Below are 27644 nucleotides of genomic sequence, written 5' to 3' on the forward strand. Positions count from 1 at the left end.
AGGCTTGGTCCATTACCGAGGATTGAAAAAAAGAAATTAGATATGATAGGACTTGACAACATAAATTCATTCAGGCCAAAAAATTTACGAAATTGAAACCATATTCGCAATGTATGTTTAACTATAGGGTTAAACGTTTGTTTATTCAATTTAGATAGTACAAAAGGAAGTGAGGTTCCTAAAATGGAAGCTAAAGAAAACCCTTGTACAGAGTGGCCTTCAAGGTTTACCCAATATTTTCTTAGATCCAATCTGCTTCCACCTCCTGTCCAAGATGCACCAGAAGAACTGTGCAGCAGACCCATTGTTTCAGCCTGCTCTTCCATCATCATACTACATCCTTTCTCCATTTGTCCAGGTGATTCCCACTAACATCCATGACATTTTCAATGCCCTCCACCACTTTGACATTTTCTAATTCGCTCATCGAAACTGCTTCACCTTTCTCAATCGCCCACATTAACCCAAAGCAGAGGTCCCACTGGTTGTAACTTAACGATGCCCATTCAGTACCCTTCCACCAATACTCATGGCAAGCTGAACTTGTTGCTCTCTGAAGAGCTACTTGTTACTTCTACTGCAATCATTATGCCTTTAAAATCTAAATCCCATGACTCTAAGAATTAATGTTATTTTAAATTTTCTTACAGGTTTGGCAATCTCCCAACCACAATCTCCTTCATTACAGCCTTGCACCTTATTGTCTAAGCACACTACACTTTCTCTGTTACTCTTTATTCTGCACTCTATTGCTTCGCCTTGTACAGCCTCAACGTACTGATGTGCTGAAATGATCTGTATGGATGGTATGTAAAACAAAGTTCTTCACTGCACCTCAGACCATGACAACAATAAACCAATTTACACTAATTCACCCTGCAAACTCATCCTCATATTGATCAACATTTCTTTCAACTCCATTCATTTTCTCCAGATCAATGGTGTCTCTTTGGAATTACTTTTTGTGAAAATGTGTGGAAGTTTTTGATTAGTACAAATGTTATTTTTACCCTCTTCTAGTCCTCTTGAAATTAACGCTAACATCGCATTTGCCCTCCCCCACCACTAATTCAACCTGCAAATTTACCTTTTAGGGAATCCTACACAAGGACTCCCAACTCCCTTTGTGCCTCAGATTTTTTGAATTTTCTCTGCATTTAGAAAATAGTCTGTCCATTTATTTCTTATACCAAAGTGCATAACCATACACTTCCCAACACTGTGAGATTAGAACAGATTGTGTACTGAATACAAAATACTTAGCATCTAATAGTTGAAATGCAAAAAGCTGAAGGTTACTAAACTAAAATCATTACCTCATTTTCAAAAACAAGTTCAAACTGGTTTTGTAAATTTTACATCGTACTTACGAATGGCAGTAAGCAAGACGCAGTATAAAATGAGAGATGTGATCTTTCCTCCTCATTTCATAATCATCCATTTTCTCCTCATTGAAAATCTGATGGAAGCAGATAGATAAAAGTACTTAAAATTAACCAGGCTGAAAATAATACCTTGCCAATATACCAAGACGGCAGAAAGAAAGTAGCTGGAAGTTTACAGATTTAGAGCACAATACAGTAGCAGTGACCCAGGTTCAATTCCACTGCTCTTTGTAAGGAGTTTGTACCTCCTTCCCATGACTGCATGGGTTTCCTCCAAGTGCTCCAGTTTGCTCCCACATTCCAAAGAATGTGAGTTAGTAGGTTACTCACAGCTACCTGGACTATTCCTCTTCTCACCCTGTCTCTTGCAAAAATGCCATCCCATTCTCGCAATTCCTCCGCCTCCACCGCATCTGCTCTCAGGATGAGGCTTTTCATTCTAGGACGAGGGAGATGTCTTCCTTTTTTAAAGAAAGGGGCTTCCCTTCCTCCTATCAACTCTGCTCTCAAACGCATCTCTCCCATTTCACGCATATCTGCTCTCACCCCATCCTCCCGCCATCCCACTAGGAATAGGGTTCCCCTTGTCCTCACCTACCACCCCACCAGCCTCCGGATCCAACATATAATTCTCCGTAACTTCCGCCACCTCCAACAGGATCCCACCACTAAGCACATCTTTCCCTCTCCCCCCTCTCAGCTTTCTGCAGGGATTGTTCCCTATGCGACTCCCTTGTCCATTCGTCCCCCCATCCCTTCCCACCGATCTCCCTCCCAGCACTTATCCTTGTAAGCGGAACAAGTGCTACACGTGCCCTTACACTTCCTCCCTCACCACCATTCAGGGCCCCAGACAGTCCATACAGGTGAGGTGACACTTCATCTGAGAGTCAGCTGGGGTGATATACTGCAGCCGGTGCTCCCGATGCGGCCTTCTATATATTGGTGAGACCGGATGCAGGCTGGGAGACCATTTCGCTGAACACCTACGCTCCGTACACCAGAGAAAGCAGAATCTCCCGGTGGCCACACATTTTATTTCCACATCCCATTCCCATTCTGATATGTCTATCCACGGCCTCCTCTACTGTCAAGATGAAGCCACACTCAGGTTAGAGGAACAACACCTTGTATTCCGGCTGGGTAGCCTTCAACCTGATGGCATGAACATTGACTTCTCTAACTTCTGTTAATGCCCCACCTCCCCTTCGTACCCCATCTGTTATTTATTTATTCTCTCTCTCTTCCCCCCCCTCTTTTTCTCCATCTGTCCCTCTCACTACTTGCCCGTCCTCTGGGCTCCCCCCCCTTTCTCCCTAGGCCTCCCATCCCATGATCCTCTCCCTTCTCCAGCCTCGTATCCCTTTTGCCAATCAACTTTCCAGCTCTTAGCTCCATCCCTCCCTCTCCTGTCTTCTCCTATCATTTCAGATCTCCCCTTCCCTCTCCCACTTTCAAATCTCTTACTATCTCTTCTTTCAGTTAGTCCTGACGAAAGGTCTCAGCCCAAAACATCGACAGTGCCTCTTCCTATAGATGCTGCCTGGCCTGCTGCGTTCACCAGCAATTTTTGTGTGTGTTGCTGGGTTAGTAGGTTAACCGGTCACATGGCTATAATTGGGTGGCACAGGCACAGTGGGCTGGAATGGCTTGTGACCGTGCTGTATCTCTAAATAAAAGAACATGCTTATAACCTAGAGCAATCATTTAAAAGATTATTCAAACAAGTTCAGACAACCCACTTTCTCTATATGCATATTTCTCTGTAATATAACATCCATCTGTGACATTCACTCCTTCTGTTGTTTTTCTTTTTCCTTCTCTTTATTTCTGAGTAGAGGACATGCCTTCCTACCCTGCACACTGCAGTTGTACATTCTCGTGTGTCTGTTCTCACTCTCGACATGTTCCTATTCATTCAATGACCAGATAATTTTAACCCACAGTCACCTCGGGTGTCAAACATGCACACCCTCACCCCCACACATCAAACTACTTTTGTCTCCTTCCTAGGTCTGCCAGACCTGGAACGTTTACACATCTCTCACAAATATGGCCTGACTTGCCAAACATTTTTACCATTTACAATGCATTGCTGAAACTTTTTCAACCAGAAAAGTTCTCTCATTACGCTTGACAGAAGAAATCAAATCATCCAAGAATACAAGTAAAATCAAAAGTAACAAAACTACCAGAAACTAATCAACTTAGTGAATTTAACTGACTGCTGAAGACTTTGCAATTCCATCAAAAGCAGTAGCTCAGCACCCATGCTGTTGGCCAACAACTATTTAAAATCTTTTCTTTAAAAGGTTGATAGCTTTTTTGACGATTATAAATTGCCCCCCCATGGGCAAGTAAAATATCTTAATTCCACTTATAACTTATGGATTCTATCAAGGGAGCCTACTTCTTTTGCACTATTTATTTTTGTAACTTATGATTTTACTGCTGCCACAAAACAACAAATTTCATGATATATGATCATAAACCTGCTTCTGATTCCTAACATAACCATGTAATTTATACAGTCCAGTGAGCCTCATATCAGTGGTAGGGAAACTTTGGAGAGGATATGAGGGGTAGGATTTATGCGTGTTTGGAAAGGCACGGCCGCTCCAGGATAGTAAAAATGGCTTTGTGCAGGGAAGATCACGCCTCACAAACTTGACTGAGATTTCTGGGGAGGTGGCAAAGGTACTTGCTGAGGTTAAAGTGGTGGATGCTAGCTACATGAACTTTAAGGCCCTGATGATTGGTTGACTCAGGAGATAAAAAATGCATGGAATCCAAGGTGAATTGCAAGTTTGAATTTGGAACTGGCTTCATTAAGAAGTAGGGGTGGAAGAGGGTTAATTAGGCTGAAAGTCTGGGACCAATAAAGCATCAGTGCTCTAATATCATCTAGTGTGGGAGCATTCCCGATCTCAACCCAAGTAAAAAAGGGTAGAGAAATCGGATGAAATATTGAAGTAGGATTCATGTAAAGTATAAAAGCTTACCCTGTAGGGAAACTTCAACTTTCGAAGTTCACACTCCAGTTTCTTGTTATAAGGTTCAGATCCTCTGATGTAACCGATGCCAATATTTTCTACACTCTTGAGAACTAAAAGAGAAGAAAATAATTAATTCCAACCAGATCTAATCTATTATACCAACTGTAACTGCAATTTATGATAGTTCTTGAAAGCTCGTGTTTCGGTGGAACCAAAGAAGCAATTCAAACTGATTAAAACTCAGATGCAAAACTGAGTACAATTTAACAGTCCATATTGTGGTCACTCTTAAGCAGTGCAGGATTCTACCACCAGTGTAAGTGGCAGCCACTTTTACTTAGCTCTTAACCTGGTTTTAAGATCTGATGTTCAGGAAGTGACTTCTCATATTACCTTCTAACAATAATTCACAGCATCTTTATCAAAGTTGAAGATCCTGAGATACCAAATGAAGGTATTAACCGTAGTAATTTGTAACAAGTACAGTTAATTGGGACACATCGGAACTAGTACATTTTGGCCTAAATTTTGAACATTATCAATATTACAACTGTAGTATAAAACCGTGTATTAACTCCTAATAGTAATCGAGAGAAGAATTCACCAAGTGTATGTGTTCTTCTGATTGACTGTAAATGAGCCAAATCAACGCAGATATCTCGTGCAGATAATGGACTGCCTTCGTACAATGCTGTCGATGATTGCATCCTCTAAATCTTTATTTTCATTATAACATTCAAAATGATTGCCATAATCTCCAAATTTTTCATAGTCCCCAACTTGTTTTAAGTGGTGAAATAATTTCATTTTCACTCCTGGACATTTCTGACCTCTCCAAGCCTGAATGCTTGAAAACACAGTGAGCAAAACGGTTCTGAATTCTCACCAACTATCAGTGATAAAGATCCCTGTCTTTTGAACAAAAGTGCACACAACTGACGTTATTTTATAAACTGCTTGCTCTAAGCACGATACAGTGCCTAACAGCCACACATGTGCATGCATCTGATGCTAGTTAGAAACTGTTCAGCAATTAAGCAGCACAGTGTCCCAAATAAAAGAAAGGAATCCGGGCTGCTTTCTCAATTAGTTTTTGTTCTTTAAGAGTTGTGCCAAATAAGCAGCTGCTTCAATTAACTAATGGCCCAATTAACTAGAATCCCATTGTATAGAAATATGATAGCACAGGTAACCAGAGGCTTGGTAAGACAATAGATTTAGGGTCTTCCTAAAGGACAAGACAACTGCAGAGGCTTGAAAACAAGCTGCAAGAGCTCAGGCATGGTTACTAATGGTTGGCTGAAGAAAATCAAGAATATGTAAGAGGCCAACATGAGAGCAACACATGTTTGGGAGTGAAACAACTTAGATGATGTTACAGGTTTGAGAACAAGGCCATGGGGTAACCAGCTATATGGAGTATCTGCACTGCAATCGGCTAGAAAGACAGTAACAGCCAGGTAACCAAAGGTACCTTTCATTGTATGTTGCAGCACTATAGTTAGCTGTTTTTTTTTTTTAAGAAGTACAGTAATTAGACAACATATCTAGATAATAAAGATTAATCCATAACTGCTACAGAGAAATTTCTATTTTCCTGGGTTTCCTTCACTTTCGAATTTCACTTGCTCTCTCTTATCACCAGGTTGAGTAAAGCCCATGAATGAATACTGTAACTTCCAATCAGAACCAAAAAACTTCAATTTGCAATGGATTAAATGTAAGATTAACTGAAAGCAGTATTTCACAAATATATGGGATTAAGTTTAAATTTAAGAAGCATTGGATTAGACAGCACAGAGAATATTCCACTTCTACAATCTGGACGAAATGCAAAATTTCCAGGAGTGATAAATATCTGGATAATAAAGAAAACAAATTTAATTAATAGCAAGTTTATCGATATCAAAAACAAAAGCATTAAGGTTCCTAATGAATTAGAATCAGGTTTATTATCATTGACATGTGTCATGAAATTTGTTATTTTGTAGCAGCAGTACATAAAATTTACTATAGTTACAAAAAGGAATATAAAAATTAATAGTGCAAAAAGAGAGAAAAAACAGTGAGGTAGTGTTCATGAACCACTCAGAAATCAAATGGCACAGGGGAAGAAGCTGTTCCCAAAATTCTGAGTCTCTCTCTTCAGGCACCTGGTAAGAGATGCTTCAGCAGAGTTTGCTCCTGTTATCAGCCAACAACCTTAACACGAATCATTTCCCAGAACCCTATAATCCTGCTCCTAACCAGTTCCGTTAATTTTCCTTTTTAATTTTATCATGAGTACAACACACTCTGGCAAGGCTTGTGTTGACAGTCATTCTTAATTGGGCAGACACACTACTGGGCTCACACGAGCATAGAACCCAGACTGGGCCGATGCTCCAAAGATCAGAAGATCCAACGAGCAAACTTATATGGAGCGCTGCCATAAGAAAGCAGCATCCATCATCAAAGATGTCCACTATCCAGGCCACACCCTCTTCTCACTGCTATTGTTCCCACACCAGCAGGTTCACAGTTATTACCCTACAACCATCAGGCTCCTGAACTGGCGTGGATAACTACCTTCACCAATATGCTGAACTAATTCTAAAACCACTATACAGTCACTTTCAAGGCCTCATATTCTCAGCATTATTTTGTATTTGCAGAGCTTCATCTCCTTTTGCACCGTGGCGGCACCAATCTTAGTTTTTTTCATAAGTTTTTTTTATTTTTCTGTAGAAAAATGAATCTCAAGTTAGTGAATGGTACATATACAGTGGATTCCAGTTAATTGAGCCATTAGTTAATTGGGGCAGCCACTTATTTAGCACAACCTTCAAGAACAAACCCTAATCGAGAAAAGAGCTGGGATTTCCTTCACCTAGTTGGGACACAGTGTTGGCACGTGGCCAAGTGGTTACGGCGTTCGCCTAGTGATCTGAAGGTCGCTACTTCGAGCCTTGGCTGTGGCAGCGTGTTGTGTCCTTGAGCAAGGCACTTAACCACACATTGCTCTGCGACGACACCAGTGCCAAGCTGTATGGGTCCTAATGCCCTTCCCTTGGACAACATCGGTGGCGTGGAGAAGGGAGGCTTGCAGCATGGGCATTGTCTTCCATACAACCTTGTCCAGACCTGCACCCTGGAAACCTTTCAAGGCGCAAATCCATGGTCTCACGAGACTAACGGATGCCTATATAAAGTTGGGACACTACATCAGGACAGGAAACTGTTGCCAAATAGTTTCTACCTAGCATCAGTCACACGTACTTGTGGCAGTTAGACACTACATTGTGCTAAGGGAGAACGATTTTTAAATAGCATCAGTTGCGTATGCGTGCATTATGTTATTCCTTTGGGCTGACGGACACTGAATTAAAAAGCAGTGATTTTTGCCATTACTTCATATAGGAAGGCAATGAAAACAGCACATTATCTGCAATAGGTGTTTGGGGATTTTGTACATTGACAGTCAATCAAAAGAACAAGGCAGCGTACACTGGATGAATTGCTCTGTTGATAACTATGGCAAACTATTACACAGTTTTATAGTACTATAATAGTATTGGTAGTGTTTAATTGTTCTATATTTCACTTAAATACAATTGAACAGTAGTTTGTCCTTTTTTACTATTTTCCATGAAACTTTGGCTAATTGAGGCAGCCACTTAAATGAGCCAAAATGTACTGGGTTTGATGTGTCACAAATAAGTGCATACATTTTAATAAATTTATTTTGAACAAGAGAACACCTGGTACAGCTGCCTCACCTCATAACTCCAACAGTCCAAGTTCAATTCTGAGCTCTGTCTGTGCTGTTTGTACATTGCCTGTTATCTAACATTTCATCAGGAGTTTGAAGAGACCCAGTACGTCACCAGACTCTAGCAAATTTCTATGCATGTACCATGGAGAGCATTCCAACTGGTTGCATTACCATCTGGTATAGAGGGGCCATTGCACAGGGTCAGAAAAAGCTGCAGAAATTGCAAATGTAGCCAGCTCCATCATGGGCGTATATATCTCAAGGTACTGCGGGCACAGAACAATAAATTTCATGACACATGACAGTGCAACTAAACCCAATTCTGGTCTATGCACATTTCCTCCAGCGCCTCTGGGTTCCACTCGCATCCCAAAGACATGAGGGGAGGTTAATTGGTCACTGAAAATTATCCCAAATTCATAGGTAAATTACAGAATCAACAGGGAATTGATTGACAGGAATGCAGCAAGAATAAGATTAGATTATTGTCAGATTCATGTAAATTAGTGTGGGAATGTACAGGGGAAAAAAGAAAGCAATAATTTGAATGGATGAAAGGAACGAAACAACCCTACTCCTAAATAACAATGTCAGCAGGGAGCATTGATAGGTTGCCAGGCAACAATTAAAGAGAAGTAGTTTTATGACAGTGCAGATGTGGATGTTCAAAGGTTTGAGAGATTAAAATAGCACAGCAGAACAAAATAAAAAATCCAGAGGTTCTTTGATTTTCAGCACGACAGTTTTGCCTTGAAAGAATGAGCCTACGTTGTACTTTGTATGATTTCGCCACATCTGGCAGTGCATGGGGTTGAACAACTATTTCCCTTCCTTTGCGTCCTTGACATGCAAAAACGAAACAAAACAAATGAAGGAACAAAAATAAGTCTCAGTCCTATCAAAATTGGAACACATTTTCTGAACATCAGATAACCCAAACCAAATAAAGTGTAGCTATATAATTCAACTCAAAATCAAATCATGGTTAGAAAGACATTATGAGAGTGGAGAAGGGAAGGGATAAAAGAATTTTTTATAAGTTAAAGGAGCCAAGAAACATAAATCTGCAGATTCTTGGGAAGAAAAGAAGATTATGAAGAAATCAAAACTCTACTCTCGCTTAAGTTAAACGGGAAAGTGCCGGGACAGGTAACAGGTCAGGCAGCATCGTTTTTCAATCCGTGCCTGACTCTTAGCTTTATATGATCTATACATCGGTGGCACATCTGCGTGGGATTCTGCTGGCAGGAATGGTTACCTACATCCCTTCAAACCAAAACGCACAAACACTCTCACGTTTCTCTGCACCCGCCCCTACCCTCTCCCCCTTTCAGGACACGGCGGGCCGGCGATGGGCCTTCTTACGTTTCAGCCTCTCCACTGCCAGGCTCTCGAACTCCTGCAACGAGATATCACCACTCGGAGGCTGATCGTAAAACTGGATGGGTAATGGGTACAGTTCCGCCAGCGGGGAAATCGTCCTCTTCGCCCTAACGAACTGCATTTTCACTCGCCCTCTCCACTCAGCAACAACGCTCACGGAACTGCAAATTCCCGCCACTCGGAACACCTCCCCCCCGTCCGACGGGCAGGAACCACCAATCACCGTATCCGCCTTCACTGCAGATCCGCCCTATAGGCCGCAAGAGCCAATCACAGTTCCCAGTCTGCTTTACCTATAGGCCACAAGTAGCCAATCACGCTGCCCTCGAAGGCACAACCTTCCGTGTTAGCCCGCCCAACAAGAGTCAATCATAGTCCGCAATTCACAGCGCTATTAGTGAGCATAACTAATAGACCAACACAGACGATCATAGTTCCAGCCCTATGCGACTAAGCAACCAATCACAGTGCCTATAATGGACTCAATCTTCAGTGAAGGACAGCATAGTCCCCGCCTGGTGGAACAGTGCATCCAGTCACCGTGAGCAAAACCTTGCGCCCTGGCCCGCCGAATAAAGTTCGAGGTTCAAAGAAAATTTATGATCAAAGTACATATAAATCACCAGATACGATCCTGAGATTCATTTTCTTGCGGGCATATACGATAAATCCTTAATAGAATAACAACCGTAATAGAACCGACGAAAGACTGCATCAACTTGGGTGTTCAACCAGTGTACAAACGACATAAAGAAAATAATAATAATAAATAAGCATCGAATATCGAGAACATGGAAGTCCTTGAAAGAGAGTCCATAGGTTGTAGGATCAGTTCAGTGATGCAGCAAGTGAAGTTCAGTGAATTTATCCTCCCTGGTTCAAGAGCCTGATGATGAAGGGGTAATAATGGTTCCTGAACCTGGTAACATGAGTCCTGAGGCACCTATACCTTCTTACTGTTGGCAGAAGTGAAAAGGGAGCATGACCTGGGTGATGGGGGTCTCTGATGATGGATGCTGTTTTCCTGCACATGTAGATGTGCTGATGGAGGGAGGGATTTATACCTTACAGACTGGGCCATATCCACTACTCTTTGTAGAATATGGTGTTTCCATACCAGATAGTAAAGCAGCCAATCAATATAATCTCCACCACACACCTATAGAAGTTTATCAAACTTTTAGATGTCATGCTGAATCTTCACAAACTTCTAAGGAAGTACAAGCACTGCCTTGCTTTCTTCATAATTACACTTACATGCTGGGCCCAGGTCAGATCCTCTGAAATGATAACGCCAATGAATTTAAAGTTGCTGGCCCTCTCTGCCTCTGATTCCCAGAAGATCAATGGATCATAGACGTCCAGTTTATTTCTCCTATAATTAACTCCTTGGTCTACACAGCCTATCACAGTATTTGATGAGCACTGTTCAGCAGCTCAGTGTGATGACATGGAATTTGGTGCTTCCTCCCATCTGGTGACCAACAGCAGCCGACAACATGCCCGGAGAAATAAGCGTAGGTGGTTGCAAATCCTCCTCTTGATCAGGAGGAATAATGACAGGTTGTCAGACTGCAAGAACAGTTGTGGACACATAATAGCGACCAGAAGCAGAATAACCAAGTCCAAACCAAGTGAACGGGAAAGCTGAGCAAAAGTTGCATCTTGTAAATTGGTAAATTGATTTATTATTGTCACATGACATTCAGTGAAAAACTTGGCTGGCACACTGTTGATACAGATAAGTTATTTAAAACATTGCATTGAACTAATACAGGAGGGAAAAAATAACCAGAATGAAAAGTAGAGTGTAACAGAAAAATTGCAGTACAGGTCGATAATAAGGTGCAAGATCATAATGAGGCAGATCAAGAGTCTTACCAGGAAATCTTTCAATAGTCATGACAGTTCAATAGTCAGAAGCTGCCCTTGAGACTGGTGGTATGTGCTTTCAGACTTTTGTATATTTTGCCCAATGGGAGAGGGAAGAATAGAGGGTATCTGGGGTAGATCAGTTCTTTGATTATGCTGGCTGATTTACCAAGTTAGCGAGAAGGACAGTTCCATGGAAGAGAGGCTGGTTTCCATAATGTGCTGATGTATGCCCACAATTCTCTGTAGTTTCTTGCAGTCATTGGTGGAGCAATTGCCATTGCATCCTATCATTATGCACCTTCACAGGATGCTTTCTATGGTGTATGGGTAAAAATTGGTGAGGGTCAAAAGGCTATAACAAATTACTTTAGCCCTCCTGAAGAAATAGAGGTGCTGGTGAGCTTTCTTGGCTGCGACATCAATGTGGTTTACCCAGAATGAAGTACTGGCAGTGTTCCTTCCCAGGAACTTGAAGCACTCAGTCTCCTCAACTTCATCACTGTTGATGTAGACAGATGCACTGCTGCCTTTCTGAAGTCAATGACTCTTGTTTTCCCAGCATTGAGAGAAAGGGTTTCAGCCCAAAACGTTGATAATAATAGGTGCTGCCTGGCCTGCTGAGTTTCTCCAGCATTTTATGTGTGTTATTTGGATTCCAGCATCTGCAGATTTTCTCTTGTTTGTGAGAGAAAGATCGTTGTCTTGACAACCCCATACCACTAGGATCTTTATCTTTCTCCTGTACTCCAACTCATCATTATTTGAGATATGGCTCACTACAGTGGTATCATCTGCAAATTTGTAGAAATTGGCCATGCAGTCGTAAGTGTAATGGAGTAGGAAGCTGTGGGTAGATCTAATGTACCCACAGTTTAAAAAGAAGACCGCTATATCCAGCGGGTAGCAGAGTGATAGGCCTTTGGCTCAATGGGCTTATGTGGTAACGGGACGAGGCGAGGTGTTATTTGCAGAAAGGAGGAATTATGTGTGTGAGGTCAGTTTTCTGTGCTTGATGTCAGATGTGGGAGGTCCTGGAGTCTCCCAGACTCCTGGACAGACATATCTGCACCAGGTGTGTCGAGCTGCAGCTCCTAAGGGCAAGTTAGGGAACTGGAGATGCAGCTTGATGACCTTCACCTTCTTCTTTCTTCTTCTTTTTTGTCTAATGGCGGTTGGCAACCAGTTTTCAGTGCATTACCGCCACCTGCTAGACTTGTGGTGTTCCAACCAAATATGTCCTGGAGTTCTCTACTTTAGCCAATCTAGTTCAGCCTGCAGTTCTCTATTAGCTTCACTCTGTAGTTGCAATTCCTCGTGAATGCTTAATGCGCTCATTAGATAATGCCGCAAACTGCTATTCTTCCCTAATTATGTCACACGTTTTCACGTAGTTGCATTACCTCAATTACATTGATTTCATCTACATCACTTGTAAGACTAAAATCATCTTGTTAAAGAATAGTAATTATCGCACGTTATACTTTTAAACTTATTGTTTTTCCAAGTCTATCTGCTTTTTCGGGTTTTCCTTTTCTTGGATCGTAGCCTGCAGTTGTTTGCTGAGACCTCGGAGTTCTTCATTTGCTTCCACGTTTTCATTTTATAATCTGAATGTAGATAATTCACCTTGCAACAAATTCTCTTTCCTTTTGTATCCTTGTAATAATTTCCTCCATTTTCCAATCTCTTTCCAACTCACCGTTGTTCTTGTCGGGTACTTCTATTTGTTGTTGTAGTTCTGCACATTTACCCTGGGCTTCAACCATAAAATCTGAGGATTTTCCTTAAATTCTGAAACATTTCTTAAATTCTTAACCATTTGCGATAAGTATACTGCCATTAAGATTCCATCTCCCCTGCCTGTGAACTGTTGGATCCTCCATTCAGCGTTTCTTTGACTTCTTCCCACCGAATTCCTTTAATACCAAGATACTTTTCTGCAGACTTGACGATAATTTTAATTTTCTCAGTTCTTTTGCTTGTTTGCGCTGAACAATTAATTGCATCCACCATAAAAAGCACGAACTCCTTTCTACTCATTAAGTGTATCCTTATTTTTCATATTACAGCTCACAATTCACCAGTTTATTATTCCCTGTATTTGTTTGCTTGACAGCCGTTTTTCATCAACTTCTTTCACTGCCTCTGTATAACTGATTCCTTGAGTTACTTTTACATATTGTATCTCAGCCGCCTTCTTGCTATAACTGCACCCTCGATAAATTGCGCTGTGTTCCTCGCCACAATTGCAGCATTTCAGCCTAGCGCTCGCTTCACATTTCCCATATTCATGTATTCCAGCGCATCTCCCACACCTTTGTTTTCCTCTGCAGACTGCCGCAATGTGCCCGAATTTCTGATATTTATAGCATCTTAAAGGCAGTGGTATATATATTCTAACCGCATAACACATATACCCTAAGTAAACGTTAGTCGACAATCTTTCTTCATCAAAGTTAATCATTACCGATGAACTATCACACTTTTTCCCATTTCATGTAACTTTCAAACGTTTGGCCTCAATAATTTTTGCTCCTTTTGTGTTCTGTTTAATTTCATCCATAGTAACTTTTGTTGATATCCCCGAAATAACTCCTCTAATTCACTTTCTATTGTTGGGTATTGAGCATTGTACTTCTTTGCCGTCTATTTTACATAATTTTACACTTTGCCTTGCTGAGAACTATCCCGACAAATCACTAATAGCGATCCATTTCGTAAAATCTTTGCTCCTTTAATCTCGCCTAGAATTTTGTTGAGCATCTTCGTCAAACGAATCGGGTTTCAATCACCAAATGACGCCCCGTCTTCACTTAGTTTTATAATTGCTTTAATTTCATCTTCTTTCCATTGGTTTGCTGTCCTGCTTTGATCATCCGCTGATTCCTCAGAGTTTGATATCCCGTACCTCTGCTTTCTTTTCTTCCTCTTTCCATTCCGTTCCTCCTTCCCGCCGACCTCCATCTCTATCACTTCCACTCTCGCCGAACTTCCTTCAACAGCTTGGCTCTTTCCTTGATGTTCTCTCTCTCCACCATTTTCCATTCAGCCGTCTCAACCCACTGCTTCCAACACACACTTAATCTCCTCTCGACTCCTAACTCCAAGCACCCAAACCAGCCAGTTCATGACCTTCACCTGGTCAGGGAGAGTGAGGAGGTGACAGAAAGGAGTTATAGGCAGGTGGTCACACTGGGGCCATGGGAGACAGACAAGTGGGTCTCAGTCAGGAGGGGGAAGGGGAAGTATCAGGTACTAGAGAGTACCCCTGCGGCTGTATCGCTGACAATAAGTACTCCTGTTTGAGTTCTGTTGGGGGGGGGAGACAGCCTACCTGGGGGAAGCAACAGTGGCCGTGCCTTTGGCTCAGAGTCTGGCCCTGTGGCTCAGAAGGGTAGAGAAAGAAAGAGGAAGGCAGTAGTGATAGGGGACTTGAGAGTTAGGGGGTCAGACAGGCAATTCTCTGGACGCAGGAAAGAAACTCGGATGGTAGTTTGCCTCCCAGGTGTCAGGGTCCGGGATGTTTCAGGTGGCGTCCAAGATATCCTGCAGTGGGAGGGAGACCAGCCAGAAGTCATAGTACATATTGGTAATAATGACATAGGTAGGAAAAGGGAAGAGGTCCTGAGAAAAGTCTACAGGGAGTTAGGAAGGAAGTTGAGAAGCAGGACTGCAAAGTTAGTAATCTCGGGATTATTGCCTGTACCACGTGACAGTGAGTATAGGAATAGAATGAGGTGGAGGATAAATGCGTGGCTGAGGGATCAGAGCAGGGGGCAGGGATTCAGATTTCTGGATCATTGGGACCTCTTTTGGGGCAGGTGTGACCTGTACAAAAAGGACAGGTTGCACTTGAATCCCAGGGGGACCAATATCCTGGCGGGAAGGTTTGCTAAGGCTGCTGGGGAGAGTTTAAACTAGAATTGTTGGCGGGTGGGAACCAAACTGAAGAGACTGGGGAACAGGAAGTTGGCTCACAAATAGAGAAAGCTTGTAGACAGTGTGTGAAGGAAGATAGGCAGGTGATAGAGAAGGGACGTGCTCAGACCAAAGGTTTGAGATGCATCTATTTTAACACAATGAGTGCTGTGAACAAAGTGGATGAGCTTAGAGCGTGGATCAGTACTTGGGGATATGATGTGGTGGCCATTACAGAGACTTGGATGGCTCAGGGACAGGAATGGTTACTTCAAGTGCCGGGTTTTAGATGTTTCAGAAAGGACAGGGAGGGAGGCAAAAGAGGTGGGGGCATGGCACTGTCGATCAGAGATAGTGACAGTGTCACAGCTGCAGAAAAGGTGGACGCCATGGAGGGATTGTCAACAGAGCCTCTGTGGGTGGAAGTTAGGAACAGGAAGGGGTCAATAATACTACTGGGCGTTTTTTATAGGCTGCCCAATAGTAACAGGGATATCAAGGAGCAGATAGGGAAACAGATCCTGGAAAGGTGTAATAATAACAGAGTTGTCATGATGGGAGATCTTAATTTCCCAAATATCAATTGGCATCTCCCTAGAACAAGGGGTTTACATGGGGTGGAGTTTGTTAGGTGTGTTCAGGAAGGTTTCTTGACACAATATGTAGATAAGCCTACAAGAGGAGAGGCTGTACTATCAGATCTCTCAGTGGGAGAGCATTTTGGAGATAGTGATCATAATTCTATTTCCTCTACAATAGCATTGGAGAGAGATAGGAACAGACAAGTTAGAAAAGCGTTTAACTGGAGGAAGGGTAATTATGAGGCTGTCAGGCAGGAAATTGGAAGCTTAAATTGGAAACAGATGTTCTCAGGGAGAAGTATGGAAGAAATGTGGCAAATATTCAGGGGATATTTCTGTGGAGTTCTGCACAGGTATGTTCCAATGAGACAGGGAAGTTATGGTAGGGTACAGGAACCATGGTGTACAATGGCTGTAATAAATCTAGTCGAGAAGAAAAGAAAAGCTTACAAAAGGTTCAGAGAGCTAGGCAATGTTAGAGATCTAGAAGATTATAACACTAATAGGAAGGAGCTTAAGAAGGAAATTAGGAGAGCCCGAAGGGGCCATAAGAAAGCCTTGGCGGGCAGGATTAAGGAAAACCCCAAGGCATTCTACAAGTACGTGAAGAACAAGAGGATAAGATGTGAAAGAATAGGACCTATCAAGTGTGACAGTGGGGAAGTGTGTATGGAACCGGAGGAAATAGCAGAGGTACTTAATGAATACCTTACTTCAGTATTCACTATGGAAAGGGATCTTGGTGATTGTAGTGATGACTTGCAGCAGACTGAAAAGCTTGAGCATGTAGATATTAAGAAAGAGGATGTGCTGGAGCTGTTGGAAAGCATCAAGTTGGATAAGTCGCCGGGACCGGATGAGGTGTACCCCAGGCTACTGTGGGAGGCGAGGGAGGAGATTGCTGAGCCTCTGGCGATGATCTTTGCATCATCATGGGGACGGGAGAGGTTCCAGAGGATTGGAGGGTTGCGGATGTCGTTCCTTTATTCAAGAAAGGGATTGGAGATAGTTCAGGAAATTATAGACCAGTGAGTCTTACCTCAGTGGTTGGTAAGTTGATGGAGAATATCCTGAGAGGCAGGATTTATGAACATTTGAAGAGGTATAATATGATTAGGAATAGTCAGCATGGCTTTGTCAAGGGCAGGTCGTGCCTTACAAGCCTGATTGAATTTTTTGAGGATGTGACTAAACACATTGATGAAGGAAGAGCAGTAGATGTAGTGTATATGGATTTCAGCAAGGCATTTGATAAGGTACCCCATGCAAGGCTTATTGAGAAAGTAAGGAGGCATGGGATCCAAGGGGACATTGCTATGTGGATCCAGAACTGGCTGGCCCACAGAAGGGAAAGAGTGGTTGTAGACAGGTCATATTCTGCATGGAGGTCGGTCACCAGTGGAGTGCCTCCAGGATCTGTTCTGGGACCCTTACTCTTTGTGATTTTTATAAATGACCTGGATGAGGAAGTGGAGGGATGGGTTAGTAAGTTTGCTGACGACACAAAGGTCGGAGATATTGTGGATAGTGTGTCAGAGGTTACAGCGGGACATTGATAGGATGCAAAACTGGGCTGAGAAGTGGCAGATGGAGTTCAACCCAGATAATTGTGAAGTGGTTCATTTTGGTAGGTCAAATATGATGGCAGAATATAGTATTAATGGTAAGACTCTTGGCAGTGTGGAGGATCAGAGGAATCTTGGGGTCCAAGTCTATAGGACGCTCAAAGCAGCTGCGCAGGTTGACTCTGTGGTTAAGAAGGAGTACGGTGTATTGGCCTTCATCAATCGTGGAATTGAATGTAGGAGCCAAAGGGTAATGTTGCAGCTATATAGGACCCTGGTCAGACCCCACTTGGAGTACTGTGCTCAGTTCTGATTGCCTCACTACAGGAAGGATGTGGAAGCCATGGAAAGGGTGCAGAGGAGATTTTCAAGGACATTGCCTGGATTGGGGAGCATGCCTTATGAGAATAGGTTGAGTGAACTCGGCCTTTTCTCCTTGGAGCGACGGAAAATGAGAGGTGACCTGATAGAGGTGTATAAGATGATGAGAGGCAATGATCGTATGGATAGACAGAGGCTTTTTCCCAGGGCAGAAATGGTTGCCACAAGAGGACACAGGTTTAAGTTGCTGGGGGGTAGGTACAGAGGAGATGTCAGGGGTACGTTTTTAACTCAGAGAGTGGTGAGTGTGTGGAATGGGCTGCCAGCTACGGTGGTGGAGGCGGATACGATAGGGTCTTTTAGGAGACTTTTGGATAGGTACATGGAGCTTAGAAAAATAGAGGGCTGTGGGTAAGCCTAGTAATTTCTAAGGTAGGGACTAGGGACATGTTCAACACAACTTTGTGGGCCGAACTGCCTGTATTGTGCTGTAGGTTTTCTATGTTTCTAATGAGGCACCACCTTTGATGATAATCATGATGGAGATGCTACTGCCTAGATAAATATGTCAGGAACATGAGGGATTTTATCAGCAAGGTGTGTTAGGTGGTGACTCTCCAATCTTCTTCTGTCCAAAACATGCATTGGATTCATTAAGCTCATCAGAAAGAGATGCTGTTGTTGATAATTCTGCCTGTCTTTGTCCTGTAGCCCAGTAGAGCACGTAAGCCCTGCATTGTCTGTTAGCTGGTCTCACACTTAAACTTGTTCCTTGGCATTCCTGATAGCTTTACGAAGGTCATATCTCAATTTCTTGTAAATATCAGGGTCACCTGCTCTGAACACTACTGTCCTAGTCTTTCGTAGGGAGCGCATCTCCCAGTTCATCCATGGTTTCTGATTTGGGAACACCCGATTGTCCTCTTTACACAATCCCCAATACACTTACTGATACAGTCTGTGACATGATACTTATCCAGGCTGGCTGTTGAGTCTTTGAACGTAGATCAGTCTGCCTGTCACCTACAGGAAAATAGATAATTTATATTTGTGGAAAGATAAAGACATAAAATATGGCTTTATATGCAAAATATTAAGTTTTAAAAGTTTAAAAATAAATGGGAACATGAAGTTGATTACGTAATAAATATTTTGTGAGGAACTACTTGCATTTATGTGGGGGTTTGCAGTACAATGAATGGTGATTTCCCTGTGACATAACATTGTGTGAATTTTGCCTGACATAATGAATACTCTGTTAGCACATTTTGTGCTTTATTTCAGGGTTACAGCATCATTCCATCTGAAATGCAGTTAGTTGTAATACAGGAAACTGAATATCAGTTTACATAGAGCAAGATCGCACAAACAGAAGTGTAAAAAGGAATGGGTAAAGAAAACAACTTACCAAACTGTTTTAGTGATGATCATAATTGAATAAATGTTGACAAGAACAACTCAAGAGTTGATTGTACATGAATACTTTGACAATTAAATGAACCTATGAACACAATAATAAAAAAGCACAATGAATGTAAATCCTTAAGATAGCTTATATGCATAGATTTATCTATACATATAAATAGGCCCTTCAAGCCTGCTCTGACATTCAGTAGGACTATTTCTGATATCCTACCTCAGTCCCATTTTCTTGAACTATCCCCCAGAATCGCTGGTTCCCTTAATGTGAGGGTTTTTTTTCTGTTTTGCATCAGAGAATCTCATAATCCAATCAGCAAATCTCTGATAATCCGGCATCCAATTGTTCTGAAACCCTAATGGTCCACCATCTTCTTCACTCAGTGGTCTAGAATATGAGCAAAGGGTCCTAAATGTACATTCAGAACTGGGAGTCCAGAGTCAGGCTGGGGTCCATTCTGCAAGTGGTTGGAACTGAAGTTGCAGGAGGTCAGAGCCAGGTTCCCTCTAAAAACTCTGGATTCACTGGAAAGTTTATTACACCAGAGAAAAACATATAAAGTGAAATATGCTCTTCTTTCAGTTAGTCCTGATGAAGGGTCTCGGCCCGAAACATCGACTGTACCTCTTCCTAGAGATGCTGCCTGGCCTGCTGCGTTCACCAGCAACTTTGATGTGTGTTGCGTAAAGTGAAATAAAACTGTTTGAAATAGTCGAGTAAATACATTAAACTGGCACCATCAAACTTTCAAGGATACCGCATTATCAGATTTTTACTGTAGTCATTTGTCATTAGTTGAAGTCAGGCAAAATTCAAAATCATAAAGCTGGCAGATCTAGGATATTGAGAGCAGTGTTGAGCATCTTATCTAATGTGTTGGTATTGGAGAGGTTCCAGATGAGACTCATGTGAATGAAATGAAAGGGTTAACATACAAAGGGCATTTGATAGCCTTGGGGCCTGTACTCACTGGAGTTGAAACCTATCGTACATTGAAAGACCTAGATGGAGTGGACAGGGAAAGGATGTTTCAAATAGTGGGGCAAGTCAAGGACTATCCGGGCCAGCCTCAGAATAGAAGGACATCCCTTTAGGACAGAGATAAGGAGGAATTTATTTCACCAGGTGGCCGAGAATCTGTGGAATTCATTGCCACAGATGGCTCTGGAGGCCAATTCATGGAGTATATCTAAAGCAGTGATTGATAGGTTCTTGATTAGTATGGGAGTCAAAGGTTACAGAGAAAGTAGGAGAATGAAGTTGAGAGGGAAAATAAGTCAGTCATAATGGAATGACAGAGCAAACTTGATGGACCAAATAGCCTAATTCTGCTCCAATCTCTTATGGTCTTATAAGGCATTTGTTAAAAACAGTCATAGAGCTCTCCCTGTCCAGAGCTGACGGAGAGATGCAAATCTCAGGGGTGGGATTTCAAACCACAATCTTCTGATTTAAAAATTAGAAAACTGTAAATGAGTCATAGCTGACAAGTCATAGCCTCCCGCCACCCTACCAGGGATCGGGTTCCTCTTGTCCTCACCTACCACTCCACCAGCCTCCGCGTCCAGCACATAATTCTCTGAAAATTCTACCACCTCCAAGCACATCTTTCCCTCCCCCCCCCTTCTACTTTCTGCAGGGATCACTCCCTATGCGACTACAGTGTGTTTCCAGTTTGCCTTCCTGTACGTTAGTGAGACCAGACACTGCTTCACCAAGCATCTATGTTCTGTCCACCAGAACAAGCTGGATCTCCCTGTGGCCAACCATTTTAACTCCACTTCCCATTTCCATTCTGATATGTCCATCCATGGCCTCCTCCACTGTCGTGATGAGGTCACACTTAGTTTGGAGGAACAACATCTTATGTTCCGTTTGGGTAGCCTCAATTTTTCAAACTTCTGGTAATGCCTCCCAACACCCCCCCCCATTTCCTATCCCCTTTCCTTTCTATTAATTCACTTCACCAATCAACTTCCCAGCTCTTTATTTCATTCCTCCCCCACTGGGTTTCACCTATCACCTAATGGTTCTCTCTTCCCTCCCCCCACCTTTTTAATCAACTCCTCAGCGTTTTTTCTCCAGTCCTGCCGAAGGGTTTCAGCCCAAAATGTTGACTGTACTCTTTTTCCATGGATGCAGCCTGGCCTGCTGAGTTCCTCCAGCATTTTGTGTGTGTTGCTTGGATTTCCAGCATCCGCAGATTTTCTCTTGTTCATAGCTGACAAGTGTACATTTTAACTTGTCCTAATATAGACAACCATTTCCAAAGAATAGGAAGCTAAATGAGCAGTTCATCAAAACCACAAAAATATGGCAATAAACTGCTGCAGGAAGTGCCCCAGATGGAATGACTGTAATCTGTGAGAATTCCTCCTCTGGTTTGTTTCCAATATATTTAACACACCTTGAATGGCCACTAGAGGGAGGCAGAGATGACAAGGCCAGCCCCTGCCTATTCACCTGCCCATTAATTATTAGATCATGCATATCACTTCTACCTTGTTTGTAAGTTCCTTGCCTCTTGTTTCTTTACTCTCTTTTGGAATAATCTTTGTTAGTGAAGTCTTGTTTTCCTTTGTTGGAAACTCTAGTTTCTGAAACAGTAGATTATTTTTATTTTGATTTTACCTGTGAAGTTTTTGGACCCTCTGCCTGTACCTTGTCTGTTAAAGAATCCAGTAAAGCCTTGTTGGATTTTTTTCCTGTAGTTTTGGGTGTAGTTGGGTTCACCACTCAGTGTAAGGGAAGAAGTTACCTGGTCAGCTGTGATAATATTCAGAGATGCAAGTGAATTACCATTTGTGATATAAGATGAGGATTATATAATTTACAGAACGTATACTGTGAAATACAGTTGGGGAATGTGTAGAGCAGGGGTTCCCAACTTTCTTTCATGGTAGAGGTCCATGACATCAAGGTTGGGAGTACCTGGTGTGGCGGAGATAATTAGATCTATCCAATAAAACATAATTGTTTATTAATTTGTGGAGAATGAGAATAATTATCTCCTGGCGACTTATCCAATAGGAACTTGAATAGACAGCTGAAGTGAGAAAAGAAAAAAGTGAAAGTAGAAGTTAGCAAAAATAAGGGTGAGGAGCAAATAAAAGACTAAAATTATAATATTAATGTGGGAAGTATTTGCAATAAGGTAGGTGACTTAACAGTGTAAGTTGACTCAAGCAGTTATTTAGATGCTACTGAATTTCATGCTGCAAGTTAACCAAGAATGACCATAAAATTAATCAGCAGAATTAGGCCATTTGGCCCATTGAGTCTATGCTGTCATTTGATCATGGCTGATCTTTTTTTTCCCCTCAGCCCCATGTTCACAATACTCACCAGTGCCTTATAAAGCCGCAGCATCCTATCTCTACTCTTGTATTCTAGGCCTTTTGAAATGAATGCAGACATTGCATTCGCCTCCATCACCACTGACTCAACCTGCAAGTTAACCTTGAGGGTGTTCTGCACAAAGATTCCCAAGTCCCTTTGCATCTCAGATTTTTGGATTTTCTCTCTGTTTGGAAAATAGCCTACACATTTATTTCTACTACTAAAGTGAATGACCATGCATTTTCCAACATTGTATTTCATTTGCCACCCTCTTGCCCATTCTCCTAATCTGTCCAATTCCTTCTGCAGCCTTTCTGTTTCCTCAACACTACCTGCCCCTCCACCAATCTTTGTATCATCTGCACAGTTGCCAACAAAGCCATCTATTCCATCTAAATCATTGATATCCAGCATAAAAAGGAGTCCCAACACCAACACAACTACACACTGGCAGCCAACCGGAAAAGGATTCTTTTATTCCTACTTGCTGTCTCCTACCAATCAGCCAATGCTCTATCCATGCCAGTAACTTTCCTTCAATACCATGGGCTCCTAACTTGGTAAGCAGTCTCGTGTGTGGCACTTTGTCAAAGGCCTTCTGAAAGTCCAAATGTACAACATCTACTGTATCTCCTTTATCATATGTGTAATCTCCTCAAAGAATTCAAACAGGTTTGTTAGGCAAGATTTTCCCTTAAGGGAACCATGCTGATTTTGTCCTATCTTATCATGTGTCACCAAGTACTCCATAACCTCATCCTTAACGATTGACTTCAACAACTTCCCAACCACTGAGGTCAGGCTAACTGGTCTGTAACTTTCTTCCTGCTGCCTTCCTCCTTTCTTAAAGAGTGGAGTGCCATTTGCAATTTTCCAGTCCTCTGGCACCATGCCAGAGTCCAATGATTTTTTTTTTGAGAAATCATTACTAATGCCTCCACAATCTCTACCGATACCTCTTTCAGAACCTGAGGGTGCAGTTCATCTTGCCAGGGTGACTTGTGTATCTTTAGGTCTTTCAGCACCTTCTCTCTTGTAATAGTAACTGCTCTCACTTCTCTTCCCTCATACTGATAACCTTCTTGGGGCACTGCCTTTTACAGATGTCCTCAATGGTGGGAGGCTTGTGCCCCTGATGGAGCTGGTTGAGTCTGCAATAGTAATCATGCATGACTTTTGTCCACATATACATTGGTTCAGCCTGATTAGTGAAAGCAAAGGAAAGAGGACTTCTTGAAGTGTATAAACAATGGTTTTTAGAGCAATACACTGAGGAACTATCCGGAAGACTGATAATCCTACACTGTATATGCAATGAGAAAGCAATACATTTACAACCTTGTTATGTGGTCTGTCATGGAAGAGCAGATGTAGCATAATAAACACGAGCTTCTCCAGCTCTGGAAATCTTGACCAACACATACGATGCCGAGGGAGTGCAGCAGGTCAAGCAGCATCTATGAAGGGGAATAAACATTGGTGTTTTGGACAGAGACCTGAAATGTCGACTGTTTATTCCTCTCCAGAGATGCTAAGTTCCTCTAGCATTTTGTGAGTTGTATATAACATAAAATAATTCTTCATTTAGATTAAAATGGTCCACATGTGGGGTCACAGTCTCATGATACAAGATAAAATGAGAAATTAAGTTAATGATCAGCCAAGATCATGTGGGAATAGGCCTCCAAATGGCCAAACAGCCAACTTCTGCTCCTAACTTCAGATGGTCAACCATGAAATCCTCCCCCAGTAAATCTGTCCTTTCTTGGAGTGTGGTAATGGCTCTGAATTCCTTGTCATTAAGCATTACCTTGTTTACTGCCTGTTTTCACTGTTGTTTTCATTGACCAACAAAAGACCATTGCCTTCCACACCTCTCTTAACCATCCAAGTTTCTCTTAAATGTTATAATTAAGTCACGATGGTGCTGGTGAACTACGGCGATGTTCTGTGGGCTGCGGACAATACTTGTAAATACAGTACATGAATCACTTCTGCTCGCTGCCCTCTTAGTGAAGTAGTTTCTCCTCAGATTCTCTTCAAATATTTCACTTTCAGACTAAACTTGTGACCTCTGGTTCTGGTTTCACCCACCCTGGGGTGGAGTACGTGCCTGCATGCGTTCGCATTTTGTCAGATCTCCTCTCACTCATCTGCATTCCATGGAATGAAGTACTGCCCGCAGGGAGCGGGTGTCGTGACTCCACTGCAAGGGCGGGATGCTGGTGCTGATCCGCTGCCATGGCAACGACGCTCACGTGCAGCAAGAACACACGCGCGCGCACGGTCTCAGCCCGTCCTCGCGACGCCTGCTCAGTACTGTCCCTACGCCCCCCCACCCCCACAGCTCGGTTTCCGCTTCCGCCAGTCGTCCGGTGTACCGGGCGGTGATTGTCCCGCCCGTCTAGTCCTGTCCTCGCCGCTGGTCCGAAGCGATGCCCCGCGCTGCGGCCGACTGAGGTGTAACGGGAGCGGAGGAGCGGCCGAAGGTAGGAGGAAGGTAGAGAGGGCAGGCTGAAGGAGCGGGTGCCCACCCCTGTCTGCGGTGGGGGAGGGCTGCGCCTCCCCTCTCCTGGTTTTGGGGAAGAAAGTGGGGCAACAGAGTATGGTGGCAAGTCCCCTATCTGGGGAGTAGGATCGAGTCTTCCGCGAGGTTAGGGGAGGGTTGTACGCCCTGCCTGCTGAGTATGGTGGTTGTCCGGTGTTTGTAGAGTGGGATCGAACCCTCTGGGGTTGAGGGAAGGCTGTACGCCCTGCCTGCAGAGTATGATGGTGGGTTCCCTATCTGGGGAGTAAGACTGCGTTCTCTGTGAGGTTAAGGGAGTGCTATGCGTCCTGCCTGCAGAGAGGACGATTGAGTGCTGACCCCACCGCAGATGTATTACTGTATATTCGAGCCGGTGTTTTGGACATGCACGTCAACTGGTAAGGTAGCTGGAGAGATACCAGGGTACCTTCAGCCGACTGAGGTGGCTTGCTCTTTGTCTGCCCCCATCTACCATTCACAACTAATTCCATCTCTTCTCCTGTGCCCTAAGTGCATGTCATCTTGCATGCTTCTTCAGTCCACCAATCACCTTGACTCCTGTCTCACCAATCGTCTTTAGTAGCCATCTTATCTTCAACTTTTCCCCATGCAAGGTTTTGATCCAAAATGTCAACAGTTTCTTCCCTCCCGTAGTTCCTCCAGCAGGTTATCTGTTGCTGCGAATTCCAGCATCTGCAGGCTCTTGTGTCCATAAGACAGAGGAACAGAATTTGGCCATTCAGTCCGTCAAGCCCGCTCAGCTTATTACACCTGCCCTCTCACCATATCCCTTGATGTCCCGATGAACCAGGAATCTATCAACTACTGCTTTAAATGTGTCCATGGACTTCACCTCAACTGCAGTCTGTAGCAGAGCATTTGAGAGATTCAACACTCTTTGGCTAAAAATAATCCCCCTTACCTTTCAAAAAGGTTGCCCCTCAATTCTGAGGCTGTGCCCTCTAGTTCTTGATACCCTACCAGAGGAAACATCCTCTCCACATCCACCTTATCTAGTCCTTTCAATATTCAGTGAGTACAAGCCCAAAGCTGCCAAATGCTCCTCATATTAACCCCTTCACTCCCAGAATCATCTTTGTGAACCATCTCTGGACTCTCTCCAATGACAACACATCCTTTCTGAGATACGGAGCCCAAAACTATTGACAATACTCCCAAGTGCGGCCTAACCAGTGTCTTATAAAACTTCAGCATAATTTCCTTGTTTTTATATTCTGTTCCCCTTCAAATAAATGCCAACGTTCCATTTGCCGCCTTTACCACAGACTCAACCTGTGAATTAACCTTCTGGGAGTCTTGCATGAGGACTCCTAAGCCCCTTTGCACCTTTGATGTTTGAATTTTCTCCCCATTTAGATAATCTACACTATTGTTTCTTTTACCAAAATGCATTATCATACATTTCCCAACACTGTATTCCATCTGACACTTTTTTGCCCAGTTTTCTAATATGTCAAATTCCTGCTGCAATCGCGTTGCTTACTCAGCACAATTTACCCCTCCACCTTGTGTTCGTCCATCGTCGACGTCGATGAGGACCTCAACACCATTATGATGGTGTTGAGACTAGTGTGTGATTTGGATTTCAGTGAGGGAGAGTTGTGCAGCATCAGCCTCACTCTCCCTTCCCAGTTCCTATCTGGATCCAGTGGCAAGATAGAGTCAAGATGGCTGGAGATGGGACTAGGCACAGTGGATGACCAGGATGTCTTCTGTGTCTTGTCCTGCTCTACACGTTCCACAACACTTGCAGAGACCGCATTCTTGACCATTGGACCTACCATTGGTCTCGTCCGCTCAATCCACCGGAGTCTGTCTTCACGTGCTGGGATAGACAACTCCCTATCTCACCGAGGGTTTGAGACCCGTCGGCTACCCTCACCTGGTTTAGCCAGCTTGTCGAAGCCGTTGCACGGGGCGTGGCAACTGCTGCATGCAAACAGCTATGGGGAGCCACAGGTGAGAGCTGAGTGCCAGGTGGGGACTAACTGCCTTGAAAAGGATGTGACATGTTCCCCCACCAGAGGTGCTACCCCTCCCTGACACCCCTCCATCTATCTTTGTATCATCAGCAAACTTTGCACAAAGCCATCAATTCCACTATCTAAATCATTGACAAACAAGGTGAAAAGTAGCAGTCCCAGGAATGACTCCTGAGAAACACCCTCAGCCTGTGCTATTTTTGGGTTAATTCCCAGGATGACATTTTTGGGTATCAGATAGGGAACCATTGCTTTGAGTAAATTGGAGAATGAAGGTTGGCTCCTTGGGGAAGAAAGATATGGTTTACTGTCCCAGGTTATAAAGGTGTTGAGGACTGACAACGCCATCAGGACCATAGCATTATGGACCGAGGTTTAGCATTTATTTAATAACTTGCACTAAATTATGTTGTAATTAATGGTGCCAAAATGTTTAATTGATCTGAATTAGGTTTATTGATCTGACTTGTGATATAAAATTAGTTTTGTTGCAGCAGTACAGTACAAAAATGGTAAAATGACTATAAATTACAAAACATAATAGTGCAAACAAAAGGAATAACCAGTAGTGTTCATA

At 42.9% G+C, this 27644-nt stretch overlaps 2 protein-coding genes across 4 annotated transcripts in view; one reads left to right on the plus strand and one right to left on the minus strand.

Annotated features, from left to right (window-relative positions):
* prim2 (DNA primase subunit 2) overlaps positions 1-24698 on the minus strand; it is a 306308-nt gene extending 281610 nt beyond the window's left edge. For 2 of the 3 annotated variants that reach the window (XM_072278111.1, XM_072278103.1), the window contains exons 1-3: positions 9501-9701; positions 4388-4491; positions 1371-1459 (exon numbers count right to left, since the gene is read on the minus strand). In XM_072278111.1, coding sequence (XP_072134212.1) covers positions 1371-1459; positions 4388-4491; positions 9501-9639 — 332 coding nt within the window. In that variant the 5' untranslated portion in view covers positions 9640-9701. Of the gene's footprint in view, positions 1-1370; positions 1460-4387; positions 4492-9500; positions 9702-18727; positions 18802-19186; positions 19280-24347 lie in introns of those variants that run through there. The other variant, XM_072278120.1, reaches the window with a different exon arrangement.
* Positions 24699-24837: 139 nt separating this feature from the next.
* rab23 (RAB23, member RAS oncogene family) overlaps positions 24838-27644 on the plus strand; it is a 51662-nt gene continuing 48855 nt past the window's right edge. Inside the window, exon 1 of the mRNA XM_072250620.1 lies at positions 24838-25026. The gene's annotated coding sequence lies outside the window, so the exon portion shown is untranslated. The remainder of the gene's footprint in view (positions 25027-27644) is intronic.

Source organism: Mobula birostris, chromosome 2, assembly GCF_030028105.1.
Source record: "Mobula birostris isolate sMobBir1 chromosome 2, sMobBir1.hap1, whole genome shotgun sequence".
Taxonomy (NCBI): Eukaryota; Metazoa; Chordata; class Chondrichthyes; order Myliobatiformes; family Myliobatidae; genus Mobula; species Mobula birostris.